The sequence below is a fragment of the Eublepharis macularius genome, chromosome 5, assembly GCF_028583425.1.
Source record: "Eublepharis macularius isolate TG4126 chromosome 5, MPM_Emac_v1.0, whole genome shotgun sequence".
Classification (NCBI taxonomy): domain Eukaryota; kingdom Metazoa; phylum Chordata; class Lepidosauria; order Squamata; family Eublepharidae; genus Eublepharis; species Eublepharis macularius.
In genome coordinates this window covers 171,598,683-171,612,249 of record NC_072794.1, presented here as the reverse complement: position 1 = coordinate 171,612,249, position 13,567 = coordinate 171,598,683, and the positions used below count along the sequence as shown (strand labels likewise).

Below are 13,567 nucleotides of genomic sequence, written 5' to 3'. Positions count from 1 at the left end.
GCAGATTTTCTCCACTGCAGTGTTCTTGGAAGAGACCACAGATGCATAAAGAGGGTCTTCACTAGAGAAGATAAAGCCTACCGGATCCCTTGCCCATTTTTTTTAAAAAAAATATATATTTCCCCCATCTGTTCTTGAGGACCCCGCCCCAGTGTTTCCAATAGCAAAGATAGAAATATTCTCTTTTCAAGAATAAGTAACATGGTTGTTGTGGGTTTTCCGGGCTGTATTGCCGTGGTCTTGGCATTGCAGTTCCTGACGTTTCGCCAGCAGCTGTGGCTGGCATCTTCAGAGGTGTAGCACCGAAAGACAGAGATCTCTCAGTGTCACAGTGTGGAAAAGATGTTGGAAACGTCAGGAACTACAATGCCAAGACCACGGCAATACAACCCGGAAAACCCACAACAACCATTGTTCTCCGGCCATGAAAGCCTTCGACAATACATCAATAAGTAACATGCTTTTAAAGATGATTTTTCATTCCCTCAGAATATGCAGTATTAAAATTTTTACGCAGGACAATCTACAATGTTAGAGAAGTATTTCTGTGTATTCTGTAGCCTTATACAGCACATGTTCAACAATATATTTATTGTACAAGTGGGACTTATTGGGATCCTGACAGTGTTTTGCCATCTTCCAGGCATAGAGCAAGGGTCACCGTATGTGTGTGTGTGTGGGGGGGTATTTGTGAATTTCCTGCATTGTGCAGGGGGTTGGACTAGATGACCTTGGTGTACCCTTCCAACCCTATGATTCTATGATTCTATTGTTCACAATTAATATGCTTTAACGTGTACAATGATAGTAAACTTCTGAAGAGTTCCGTCTATTCAGTTTTATAAACTTGATCTTGATAGCCAAATCAGGCATTTATATCTTTAAATTTGATACAGAATGCCAAATAGTACAATTTTATATGCTTGCTAAGTCATAACTGATGTGTTTTATTTCATCATAATAAGAAAAGTCCATACATATATTTAAATTTCCCCCTAAATGTCATTTTTTTCTGGACCTCCCCCACCCCCGCCGCCAAATCTCCACCTCTGCCATGACTTCAACATTTCTGGAAACACCACATCTGTAGTTCTCACGACACCAAAGTATGTGAAGAAATGTTTGCTTACTTATTCATGTTATCATAGCCCACCTTCCCCCCCCCCCGAGATTCAAGGCAGAGTACAAAATAAGAAAACGATTCAATGAGACAGCACATAACATCCTATAGACAATACCATAGTACTTGAATTATAGAATTAGAAAACAAAGCAAATTTGAATAAAATAACCCCTGGGTGAAAGAGAAACGCAAGAAGTAATTATGTAAATTTCAAATGTAATCAAGAAAACTACAGAGACCATTCACAATAGCAATTAATTGGTGATAATATAATCTTTTTAGTTTCGCTAAGCTTCTTAACACCTATAATGATGGAGGACCTCTAGGTCCCTGTTAAGCCCTGGGAGATGGTGTCAAACTTTTGTAGATGAATTAATTCAGTAGTTTCACATGAGAATCCCCCTTTGAAGTTCTTTAGCATCAAAATTATGTCCCTGCCCTGTTCCTCCAGCATTGTTGACACACGATGGCATAAATCACACTGGAGGATGGTGAACGAACCCCAAGAGGGTATAGCTGATAATATCACATAACAGAACTGCCTGAGTGGCTATGGATGGAATTCATCCATCTTCCAAGGACTCGGCAAGGGCTTGGGAAGCCACAATTGCAGGTGATCTAGGAAGATCACACGATCATCGGTTTCTACTGCTGAGAACAGCCTCTGTACTTTTCTTGATTTTATTTCACTTTTTACTTCATTACATCCCACCCTGCGCTTCCTGCATTTTATTATTGTATTTACTTATGTCATTTATAGTCCGTCTTTCTCACTGAGACTCAAGGCGGATTACACAGTGTGAGATTAGTACAGTCAATATCGAGGACATTTCCATAAACAATGCCACAGGGTTAATAAATACAAGTTTACAGAGACATTGCATTAGCAACAATACAATACAGAGTTGAAGAAATGCTGAAACAGAGCATAAGCAATTCTAGGACTGACATTAGACCACATGAAGCACAGGTAGCTCATAGGAGCACATATTTAAAGCAACAGATAGTACATAAGGCAACATAGCAGTCAAGTCTATGGTTCCTAACTCCTTAGCAAAGCATCTGAGACCCCCTCCCTACAATGCAGCCCTCCTATCTGACTAAAAAGCCTTTTTGAATAATTAGTTTTTGCATTGTATTGTCGAAGGCTTTCACGGCCGGAGAAAGATGGTTGTTGTGGGTTTTCCGGGCTGTATTGCCGTGGTCTTGGCATTGTAGTTCCTGACGTTTCGCCAGCAGCTGTGGCTGGCATCTTCAGAAGTGTAGCACCAAAGAGAGATCTCTGTCTTTCGGTGCTACACCTCTGAAGATGCCAGCCACAGCTGCTGGCGAAACGTCAGGAACTACAATGCCAAGACCACGGCAATACAGCCCGGAAAACCCACAACAACCACAGTTTTTGCATTGCTTGCAGAAAGCCAGAAGAGTGGGGGCTCTCCTGACCTCCTCAGGCAGGCCGTTCCACAGGGTAGGGGCCACCACAGAGAAAGTCCATGTACAGGCTGCTGTTGATTTCACCCATTTGCTGGGTGGCACCTGCAGGAGACCCTGTTCAGATGAGCGAAGCTGCCGTGGAGGGACATAGGCAGGGAGGCGGTCCTGTAGGTATGCCGGACCAAGGCTGTGAAGAGCTTTGTATGTAATAACCAATACCTTGAACTGAGCATGGTAACTGATAGGTAGCCATTTCACGGCCTTTGCATTCTACTGTTTCTTTGATTTTCATAATCTCATATAAATGCCTGCCTAATGAGGACCCACTACATCTGATGAAGGGAGGTCTATTTCACTAGAGCTCGTGCTATATAAATACGTAAATTGTTCGTCTTAAGGTGTCACTAGAACCTAGTTTGTTTTTGCTGACATCCAGATGAATGCTACAAAGGTGAGTCCAGGTGACTGGCGGAGGCACCTGAGCTGCAGAAAGAGAGAGAGCAGATCAGAGCTGGGACAGATGGGAAAGCAGTTTCAAAAGTGGGAGGGGTCATGGCTGTGTGGAAGAGCCTCTGCTTGGCGTGCAGAAGGTGCCATGTGCAATCCTAGCATCTCCAGCTAAAGGACCATGTGATGTGAAAGACCTCCACCTGAGACCCTGAAGAGCTGCTGTCCATCAGACTGACCTTGATGGGCTGAGGGTCTGACTCTGCCTAAGGCAGCTCCATATGTGTGGGTGGGTGGGTGGGTGGAAGAAGAGGAAGGGGCAGCTGGTATATGCCCGCAGCATGGACAGACTGACTCATCTGTTTCCCTGCACTTGTCTTCTCGGTAGACAGATCCACAGAGCTGTCGCCAGCCCCTCCACAGCTTGGGCCAGTTCTCCTCCTCCTCGGGCCGCGTCCTCACAGATAGTTATCGTCATCATCCGTATCGTCCTCTTCCTCCTCCTCATCCCGTGCAAGGGCCTCGATGTCATGAGTGATATCCGTAATCATGCGGTTGAAGGACTCCGAATCAGAGCGCAGGGACCAGCTGTCGTAGCTGCGCACGGCCGAGGCAGAGGTGTTGCTCATGCTCCGCTTGATGCGCCCAAAGCTGTCGGTCAGGATCCCTCCCTCTCGGATGCCGATGTTCTCCAGGAAGCTCTCAAAGTAGCCGATATCCTGATCGGGGATGAACGGCCGCATGCCTGACAGAGGAGAGGGATGGCAAGGGAAAGTGGTGACAAGAGGTATGGTTAGGGCAGTGTGTAATCTGGAATTTTGCATAAGGACAGAATGTACAGAATTTGGCTTTCTCAAAGTCCCATTAACAACAACAACAACAACAACAACAACAACAACAACAACAACAACATTCGATTTATATACTGCCCTTCAGGACAACTTAATGCTTAAGCAGTTTAGTAAGTGTGTTATTATTATCCCCACAACAATCACTCTGTGAGGTGGGTGGGCCTGAGAGATCCCTGAAAGAGCTGTTACTCGCCCAAGGTCACCCAGCTGGCTTCAAGCGGAGGAGTGGGGAATCAAACCCAGCTCTCCAGATCAGAGTCCTGTGCTCTTAACCACTACACCAAACTGGAGAACTCCAGTCCCTATGATTGCTAAGATAATGTGACAGAGTATCTCTACACGAGACATCTTACACGGAGATGCGAAAGGGTAGGGAGGTGCAATGTTAGCTGTGAAGCGTAGTTTTAAAAGACAGAGCAGGCAGAGATTGCTCCTCAGAGGATTTGTTAATTTCATCTTTCCCTGCCTGAAGGCTCTGTCAATTTCACCTCTCTAGAGGAGGGTAATTTAAAAAGACAGAGCCAGAGGAGATCTATCCTCAGAGGGTTCGTTAATTTCATCTTCACCTCCTCAAGCAAGCAAAATTGACAGAGCCTTCAGGGAGCTGAAGATGAAATTAACAAACCCTCTGAGGAGCGATCACCACCTCCTCTGTTTTTTTAAACTACACTTCTCGGTTAACATTGCGTCTCCCTACACTTGAGCCTCCTTGATTAAGATGTCTCATATATAGAGACTCTGTGTATGAGGGTCATGAAGATAACTGGGGAGTAGGTTTGGGTTTTAAACACACCAAGTGGGAGCTTTAACTACAAGTGCAGGGTGACCACAAAACTTTCTGTTGCATTGTGGATCAAAAGCAATCAAACAAATAAACAAAAAAAGAATGCATTATTCCTTAGGTGCTACATCTACTAACTTGGCTACCACCAATGAGAGGCAGTTCTGAGGTTTGAGGTAGGGTTTGGAGGCAGGTGTGTGGGAACAAGAATCAAAGCACCACACGTGTCCCTCCTTGGTATCCAGTTTGGCTTGGAAATCCCTAAATCTCTGCCTGATGCCTGCTGGCTGATCTTGTGCCCCGCCACAAAAACAGGTAGGAGGGTGGGGTTCGCCCGGCTGCTGCAGGCTTATGGAAGCTATACCTCCAGCTCCAACCTGGAGCTATGACTCCCCCTCCCCTTAGAACGTTTTATCCATTTACCCAAGAGAAGAAACTTCCGTTTGTCTCCATAGAGCTGGAGGAGTCCGGCACAGTAGGCTTCCACGGCCAAGCCCATTCGGTATTCCCGAAGCAATAAGGCAAATTGTTGGATTTCTTGTGGGGTCAGCTTGTTTCTCAGCTGTGGGCAGAGAGAAAAAGGTCCCAAGAAGGTTAGTCCAGAGTCAAAAGCAGGTGACCGAGTTCTCCTCCCCCTTGACTTCCTTCCTCTTTCCTTTGTTTGCAAAATGATCTCTGGGTGTTTCTGTGATGCCTAAGCTTTTCTTTTCCAAAGGCAAAAAGAGAAACAATAATTTATTTTCCATATCATGTGTCCCAAAGCTAAACTTTTCTAGTTCCTTTCTAAATCCTTGTTGGATGCATGTTTTGCTGGTCAGCATCTCATTTGTATATTTATTTACTTTTATTAATAGTCCGTCTTTCTCATCAAGACTCAGCGTGGATTATTACATGGTGTAAAACAATTCAGTCAAATAGCATAGGAGATCTGATAAGTGGTATGACCAGGATTACAAAACTTAGAAAGAATACAAAAAGAGTATCACACATGATATGTCAAGGAGAGTTGCCAACCTCGGGGCGGGGGGGGGGGGGCTGGAGATCCTCCTGGGATTACAACTGATCTCCAAACAACAGAGATCAGTCCCCCTGGAAAAAGTGACTCCTTTGAAGGGTGGACTCTATGGCATTATACTATGCTGAGGTCCCTCTGCTCCACAAACCCTCCCAGGCCCCACCCCCAAATCTCTAGGAATTTCCTAACCTAGAGTTGGCAACCGTAAGTAATGCAGAAAATGTAATTACAAAAGTAGAAAAGAATGCAGTTAGAGCAGAAGAACACATACAACAACCAGATAATACGTTCTGTACACAGAGGCACAGACAACAGTCCTCTTTATAAACGTGTCTTCCGGAATCATTCTTTTACATTCAGGTCTTTGTAAAAATACCCTCCTGAACAACGTAGTTTGTGGAATGACCACATCTCTGAAAACTCTGCCAACTCCCCAAACTTTAGGAAGAACTTCCTGACAATGGTTGTTGTGGGTTTTCCGGGCTGTATTGCCGTGGTCTTGGCATTGTAGTTCCTGACGTTTCGCCAGCAGCTGTGGCTGGCATCTTCAGAGGTGTAGCACCAAAAGACAGAGATCTCTCAGTGTCACAGTGTGGAGAATATGTTGGCAGGTAATTTATATCTACCTGGCGAAACGTCAGGAACTACAATGCCAAGACCACGGCTATAGAGCCCGGAAAATCCACAACAACCATCGTTCTCCGGCCGTGAAAGCCTTCGACAATACAACTTCCTGACAGTTAGAGCAGTCCCTTGGTGGAACAGGATTCCTTGAGAGGTGGTGGGCTCTCCTTCTTCCAAAGCTTTTAAGCAGAGGCTAGATGGCCATCTGACAGCAATGCTGATTCTGTGAACCTGCTGGCCTGATCATGAGAGGGAGGGCAGGAAGGGTTGCATCAGGGCTTAGTTCTTGTGGCCCCTTCTTACACGCCCAGGGTAATGCCGATCGCCACATTGGGGTCAAGAAGCAATTTTCCCCAGGCCAGTTTGGGTAGGGATCCTGATGGCATTTTGCCATCTTCTAGGCATGGAGCAGGGGTCACTGGGGGTGTGGAGGGAGGTAGTTGTGAATTTCCTGCACAGTACAGGGGGTTGGACTAGATGACCCTTGAGGTACCTTCCAACCCTATGATTCTCTGATTCTATGCCACATTAAAAAGCATCACTATCTGCAGTGCTTCTGCACACCACAAGGGGTATTCTTTTTAAAGAACTGACTTGTGCTGTCCCGTCATTGCACACTATCATTGCACATTGCACACTGTCATTGCACACTATCACTTTATTTCCAAGCCCATCCCTGCTTCCCTCGTGGACTTTTTGCGAACACATTACAAAGCAATATCTCAATTCACGCCCATTCTTTGTCATTCTAGCACCCATCTGGTAAGGTGTCGATTAAACTGGCAACGCTCAGAGGACGAAGGAGGAAGTCCTTCAACAGGAAAGAAATGACCGTCAAGCGGATCATGGTTGCCTCTTGCTTCACCCCCGCTAGAGCCACAAAAGGGCAGCCACGTCAGGGTACTGCAGAAGAAGAGCGCAAAGCCAATCCATACAACCAAGACTGCACTTTTATTCTGCCCTCTTAATCCAGAAAACGAGCCGAAGGAAAAGCAGGAATGCAGCTCTGAAAGAATGGGAAAACAGCAGATTGTTCACAACACCGTATGGAATTGCTGCAATATGGCAGCAATTACGGCACTGTTCCCCAACGTGGAACCAACCTGGTATACGGAGAGTATTCAAACATCACACACACACACACACACGCCCGACTGAAATAGTACAACACAGCAAAAGCTGAATTCCTTGATTCTTCTGAGCACGTGGCTTCTCTCTAAGACGTGTGGACGGAGAAGCCATAACATTTCTATGTTCTCTGGCACAGCACGTGGCAGGCAGTGAATACTAAACAGGGGCTGCAGACTGTGGCCAGGGCACTGCCTCGTAACACCGTGCCTCTTGCCCCCAGGAGCAATATGCTCGGCTGCTGATAATGTCGGACGGCAACCGTTCAAGGTCGCTCCCCAGCAGGGGAGAGCTTGTTCCGCAGAAGAGGCAGGTAGCTCTTGTTGGATAGGGCCAAGACTGGTCCACAGTCGTGTATTTATTTTATTTTACATTATTTATTGTCTGTCTTACTCACTGAGAGCCAAATTACAAGAGACGCAGTACACGGGGTGGGTTTGCGCAAGTTTACCTGGGAGGTGTAGTTGGAGACGCCTTCCCCTCTCGGTGAGAATGGATGGAGGAGTAGCAGTGGCCGTGGTGTCAGCCTCAGCAGCTCCTTCTGCCACTGCTCGCTGCCTGCCAGATTCAGGCTCCCCTCGCTGGCTGAAGAGCCGGAGGAAACCAGCAGCAGCAGCCACCGTAAATCTTTCTTCCAAGTACAAGCCCGCCCGAGGCGAGGGCCCCCAAAGACCATTCGGGAGCGGGCAACAGCTGCTTTCTCCCAGGGCGCCCTGCATCCAGCGGGCTGCCTGCCCCTGAGGAGCTGCTCCGGAGCCAGCCGCTGCATTGGCGAAGACTCATGGTGGCTTATGCAATGCAAACCGAGAGGATGATATATCTAATAAGCAATGTGATAGGACTGGGACTGCAGCAATTTGAAACAAAGCTCGGGTCTGAACAAAGCGCAAGTATTGAACATTCTTAAAAGCCTAAGTATTAATGCAGAATGTGGTTTGCCATAAGCAGAAACACAATGCATTTTTCCTGGAGCAATCTGTTATGATGTCAGACCAGGATATGGGAGATCCAGGTTCGAATCTTCCCTCAACCGTGGAAGCTCGTGGGACGACTTTGGGCCAGTCACACACTCTCAGCCTAACCTACCCCACAGGGTTGTTGTGAGAATAAAATGAAGGTGGGGAGTACAGCGTAAGCCTGTTTGGGTCTCCATTGTGAATAAATAAATAAATTAGAGAGGAAACCCCTGCTTTGAATCTCACCTAAGCAATGAATTCACCTGGCATCTCTGGGCGAGCCATTGTAATTTCAGCCTTCCCCCCACTGTCAGTTGCAATGTTTGAATCTCCCCCACCACCTTACAAGGGTTTTGCACTGACAACCAAGATAATGTTTGAAAAAAGCCTGAAATGCATTATGCGCACGCCAAGCAAATGGCCCAAAGCGAATTACTACCAAGGGAGGTCACAAACGCTTTTGCATGAGCCAGGCGCACCAAAGAACGAACCACCACCGCCCCGACTCACCGTGATCATGTAGTCCTGCAGTTGCTCCAGTCCTGCGCTGCTCTGGTCGCTCCCACTGCAGGCTGTCGCCAGGCTGTGGTGCGACTGGCGGAACGAGGGGGAAGAGCCGCCACTGCGGTAGGCCTCGAAAGTGTCGTGAGAGCCGTCGCTGCACGAAGAAGGAAGGGGGTGAGTGATATGTCCAACTCTAGCCTGCCGCCCACTTTGGCCAACACAGCTCCCTTCTCCTCCAGCCTCCATTCCTCAAAATGAAGATACTGGAGGGCTGATGGGAGGTCTCACTCTCTGGTTTGGAAACAACAACAACAACAACAACAACATTCGATTTATATACCACCCTTCAGGACAAATTAACGCCCACTCAAAGTGGTTTACAAAGTATGTCATTATTATCCCCACAACAATCACCCTGTGAGGTGGGTGGGGCTGAGAGAGCTCAGAGAAAGCTGTGACTGACCCAAAGTCACCCAGCTGGCTTCAAGCGGAGGAGTGGGGAATCAAACCCGGCTCTCCAGATTAGAGTCCTGCCGCTCTTAAGTGACTGACCCAAGGTCACCCAGCTGGCTTCAAGGGGAGGAGTGGGGAAGAAAACCCGGCTCTCCAGATTAGAGTCCTGCCGCTCTTAACCACTACACCAAACCGGTGCTGCCAAGGGGGCAGAGATTAGCAGTAAAGCATGCCAAAAAAAGCCCTTCTTAGATACCTTGGAGAGCTGCTGCCAGTCTGGTTAGGCAATAACAAGCTAGGGAATAGTAAGGAGTCCAGTAGCCCCTTTACGACTAACCAACTTTATTGAAGCATAAGCTTTCAAGAACCACAGCTCTCTTCGTCATGATGCATCTGCCGAAGAGAGCTGTGGTTCTCAAATGCTTATGCTACAATGAAGTTGGTTAGTCTTAAAGGGGCTACTGGACTCTTTACTATTTTGCAGCTACAGACTAACACGGCTCACTCCTCTGAAGCTAGGAAATGACTCAAGGTGTTGCACTAGAGAGTATTTTACCTTTTACAAAAAAAGTGCCTGGCTTATCCTTTTTAATAGTCTTATACTTTTTAATAGTCCAAAATATTTTTTTTAAAAAAGAACGAATGCAAGCAACCAATTAAGCAACACTGAAATATCCCTAGCTTCCTCCTGAAACATAGGCTGAGTGTGCCATGGCCAGAAAAGAGGAATGGAGATTCACTTTAGGAGGTCATTTCAGGTGGGTAGCAGTGTTGGACTGCTGTAGAAAAGTGAGATTTGAGCTCTGTAGCACCTGAAAGACCAACATGATTTCCAGGTAGAAGTTTTCAAGAGTCAAAACTTCCTTCATCAGATACAAGTAGGAATGGAGATCCCTGGGCCCTTATATCCCAGGCAGAAGGCGGGAGGGGTGTTGCAAAGAAGGGAGGGATGCAAAAGTACAATGCAAAGTGTAATTGACTTGATTAGAGCAGGGGAGGAAATGCAGAAAACTAGCATCTGTAGTGAGATAACAACATTTGATTTATATACTGCCTGTTAGAACAACTTAACACCCACTCAGAGCAGTTTACAAAGTGTGCTATTATTATCCCTACAACAATAATCACCCTGTGAGGTGGGTGGGGCTGAGAGAGCTCTGAGAAGCTGTGACTGACCCAAGGTCACCCAGCTGGCCTCGTGCAGAGGAGTGGGGAATCGGGGAATCAAACCTGGCTCTCCAGATTAGAGTCCTGCTGCCATCCTTAACCATTGCACCAAACTGAATCCAGTAGCACCTTAAAGACCAACAAGATTTCCAGGGTATGAGCTTTCCAGAGTCAAAGCTCCCTTTGTCAGGTATCTTCTATTAGAAATAGTTATATTTTGTTTGGTAGCAGAGTTACTCAGTCAGAAGTATTTTCTCCAACATGCAGTAATTAATCCTCAGGCAACTAAATTGTAGAAAAATAGAACTTACAGTTTATTGAGATAGGTGCCGTTTACAGCAATTTTTCTTGTAGAAGAAAGAGTCCTAGTCTAAAGCATTACTTTCCCTATACTACGGCCGACTAGTTCAGCATCGAGGCTGTATGAGTGTGAGAAGGAAATTCCCCATTGCAGGGGAGAGGGAGGTAGATGCCGCTGCTCTGCTTGGAGGCCACGAGGCGAGAGAGAGACTCTTTCAATGGAAACACAGAGAGAGGAGTCGGGAGGTGTTCCCACCTTACGCAAAGAGAAGCAATGTGCTTATCAGGAAAGTAACACACACACATGCAGCACGCACACATCCCATGTTCAAGGCCTGCTGAGTCACCTATCACAACATCTTCATCTTCTGACAAAGGGAGCTTTCACTCTCAAAAGCTCATACCCAGGAAATCGTGTTCATCTTTGAGGTGCTCCTGGACTCGAATCTTGCTCTTCTACTGCAGACCAATGCATAGCTAAGCTACAAGAGACAAGTTACATGAGGAGGAGCACGTGAAAGGAGTCGCAATGTTAGCTGGGAAGCTGAGTTTTAAAAGAGATCGGAACCAGGGAGATGGCTGCGCAGAGGGTTTGTTAATTTCCTCTTTACCTCTGGCAAGCTCTGTCAGTTTCACCTCCCCTTCTAGGAGGCAAAGAGGAAATAAACCTTCTGAGCAGCTAACTCTCTGGCTCTGTAGAGAGGGGCAATTGACAAAGCCTTCCGATCTCTTTTAAAACTCAGCTTCCCGGATAGCATTGCGACTCCCTTCACGTGATCATCGTGTCTTGTAGCTTGGCTCACAGCTACCTACATACCTGACACTGTAGTGAGATAAGAATCCTATGTTCATATTCAGCCCTCTGTGTGTGTGTGTGTGTGTGTGTGTGTCCATTGTTCTGAATTTGTGACTGAACTCAAGTTCAGCAATCTTATGTTGTGATCACTCCATGAAGCGTCTCTATTTGAGAATCCCACTTTGGGAGGTGTCTCTGCTACCAGCTTAGCACTGCCTTTCGTTTATCCTGGGGAGCTCTGGGAATCGCAGTTTTGTGAGGGCGCCGAGAATTCTGCTAGAGACCCCCCCCCTCAGAGCTTCACAGAGTTGCAATTGCCAGGGGGCATTGGCAAGGAGGGCATGTCGGTTGAAACCGGTCCAGTCACTCTGTAGTGCAGACGCGCCGTTTGTTCCAAGAAGGACTTACAAGGAGCTGCAGCAGCTGAAATCAGCATCGTACGCGTATGTCCCATCTGTCCGGCAGCTCTCGCCTGGGAATAAACCACGCAGGAGGGCAGGATGAGAAGAAACAAACAAGCAAGGTTTATGCTTTCCCACCTTCTCGCCCCTTCTGAAAGTATTGTTCTCTGCCATTCAAGCAGTGGCCGTAAAGCAAGAAACTTTAGCCACGCACATAATGATGAAATATTTCCCCCCTCAAGCCCAGACATGATGGCTTTCCTCCATAGGAATTGTTGGGACCAGGTTTTTCAAGGGGAAATTTGGAGCTGCAGAGTGGCACACGATTGTGCCACAGCAACACAGCCGAGCATTTTCCTTGGTCGTGCATCGCAACACTTATCATAACACTTCACCCACCTTCTAGAATCAGAGGAGTTAGTCTGAAGTTGCAAAATAGTAAAGAGTCCAGTAACACCTTTAAGACTAACAAACTTTATTGTAGCATAAGCATTCGAGAACCACAGCTCTCTTCGTCAGATGCATCTGACGAAGCTTTCGAGAACCACATAAGCTTTCAAGAACCACAGCTCTGATGCATAAGCTTTCAAGAACCACATAAGCTTTTGAGAACCACAGCTCTCTTCATCAGATGCATCTGACAGAGAGACCTGTGGTTCTCGAAAGCTTATGCTACAATAAAGTTGGTTAGTCTTAAAGGTGCTACTGGACTCTTTTCCTCTCTGAAGGATTGGGGAATATTTTGTGGAGAGTAGCAATGGCATCCATAGGGAATCTTACAGGAGAAGGAGTGCTGGGTTCGCTTGACCAGGACCTGGGTTTGAGAGGAGGTAGGGCTGCTCGCTATGCTTTCCCCACTGCTATCAGTCACTTTTTACATCTGCTAACAGAACACCACTTGTCTATGATTTGAATTTTTCGGCTGCGCAAATACTCTTTTGGAACTCTACGTTTTTGTCTGGTTGCACCTTTAGAAAAGCCCAGACAGCAGGGACCGTGGCTCAGGGGCAAAGCATCTTCTTTGCATGACGAACGTCTCCAGTTCGATTTCTTAGGTTGTAAGTGAGACCCCTGGAGATCCTCTCGCAGTCAGAGAAAGCAATCCTGACCTTGACAGATCAGAGGTCTGGCTCACTAGAAGACATCTCCATGTGTCCGTGACTTGGGAATGATTCTGTTTATTTGAAGTCTTTATATCCCTCCATTCCATAATGACCAAGGTGGCTAGTGAAGCGATGTTTGTGAGAAGTGTTCCATCAGAACGAGAAAAAAAAATATCTTGATTCGGCAGGAGAGATTTGCAAGAGCCGCTCATCTTCCTTTATAGAGTGCCTTTCTCACAGAGACTCGAGGACAATTACAAAATACAAAAAGCCGATTCAATTAGACTTCAAAGACATCCCACAAGCAATGTAGTAGGACTAGGATTGGTGGAGAGTGTTGTCAAGTCACAGCTTTCGTATGACGATGCCTGGTGGGGTTTCAAGGCAAGAGACTAACTGAGGTGGTTTGCCATTGCCTGCCTCTGCAACCCTGGTCTTCCTTGGAGGTCTCCCATCCAATTACTAACCAAGGCCAACCCTGCTTA

General features: G+C 46.6%; 1 protein-coding gene across 1 annotated transcript in view; it reads right to left on the bottom strand.

The window, feature by feature from the left end:
• Positions 1-2,455: 2,455 nt before the first annotated feature.
• CCM2L (CCM2 like scaffold protein) overlaps positions 2,456-13,567 on the bottom strand; it is a 38,039-nt gene continuing 26,927 nt past the window's right edge. Inside the window, exons 7-10 of the mRNA XM_054979229.1 lie at positions 11,987-12,050; positions 8,869-9,016; positions 5,059-5,197; positions 2,456-3,748 (exon numbers count right to left, since the gene is read on the bottom strand). Of these exons, the coding sequence (XP_054835204.1) occupies positions 3,462-3,748; positions 5,059-5,197; positions 8,869-9,016; positions 11,987-12,050 (638 nt within the window). The 3' untranslated portion in view covers positions 2,456-3,461. The remainder of the gene's footprint in view (positions 3,749-5,058; positions 5,198-8,868; positions 9,017-11,986; positions 12,051-13,567) is intronic.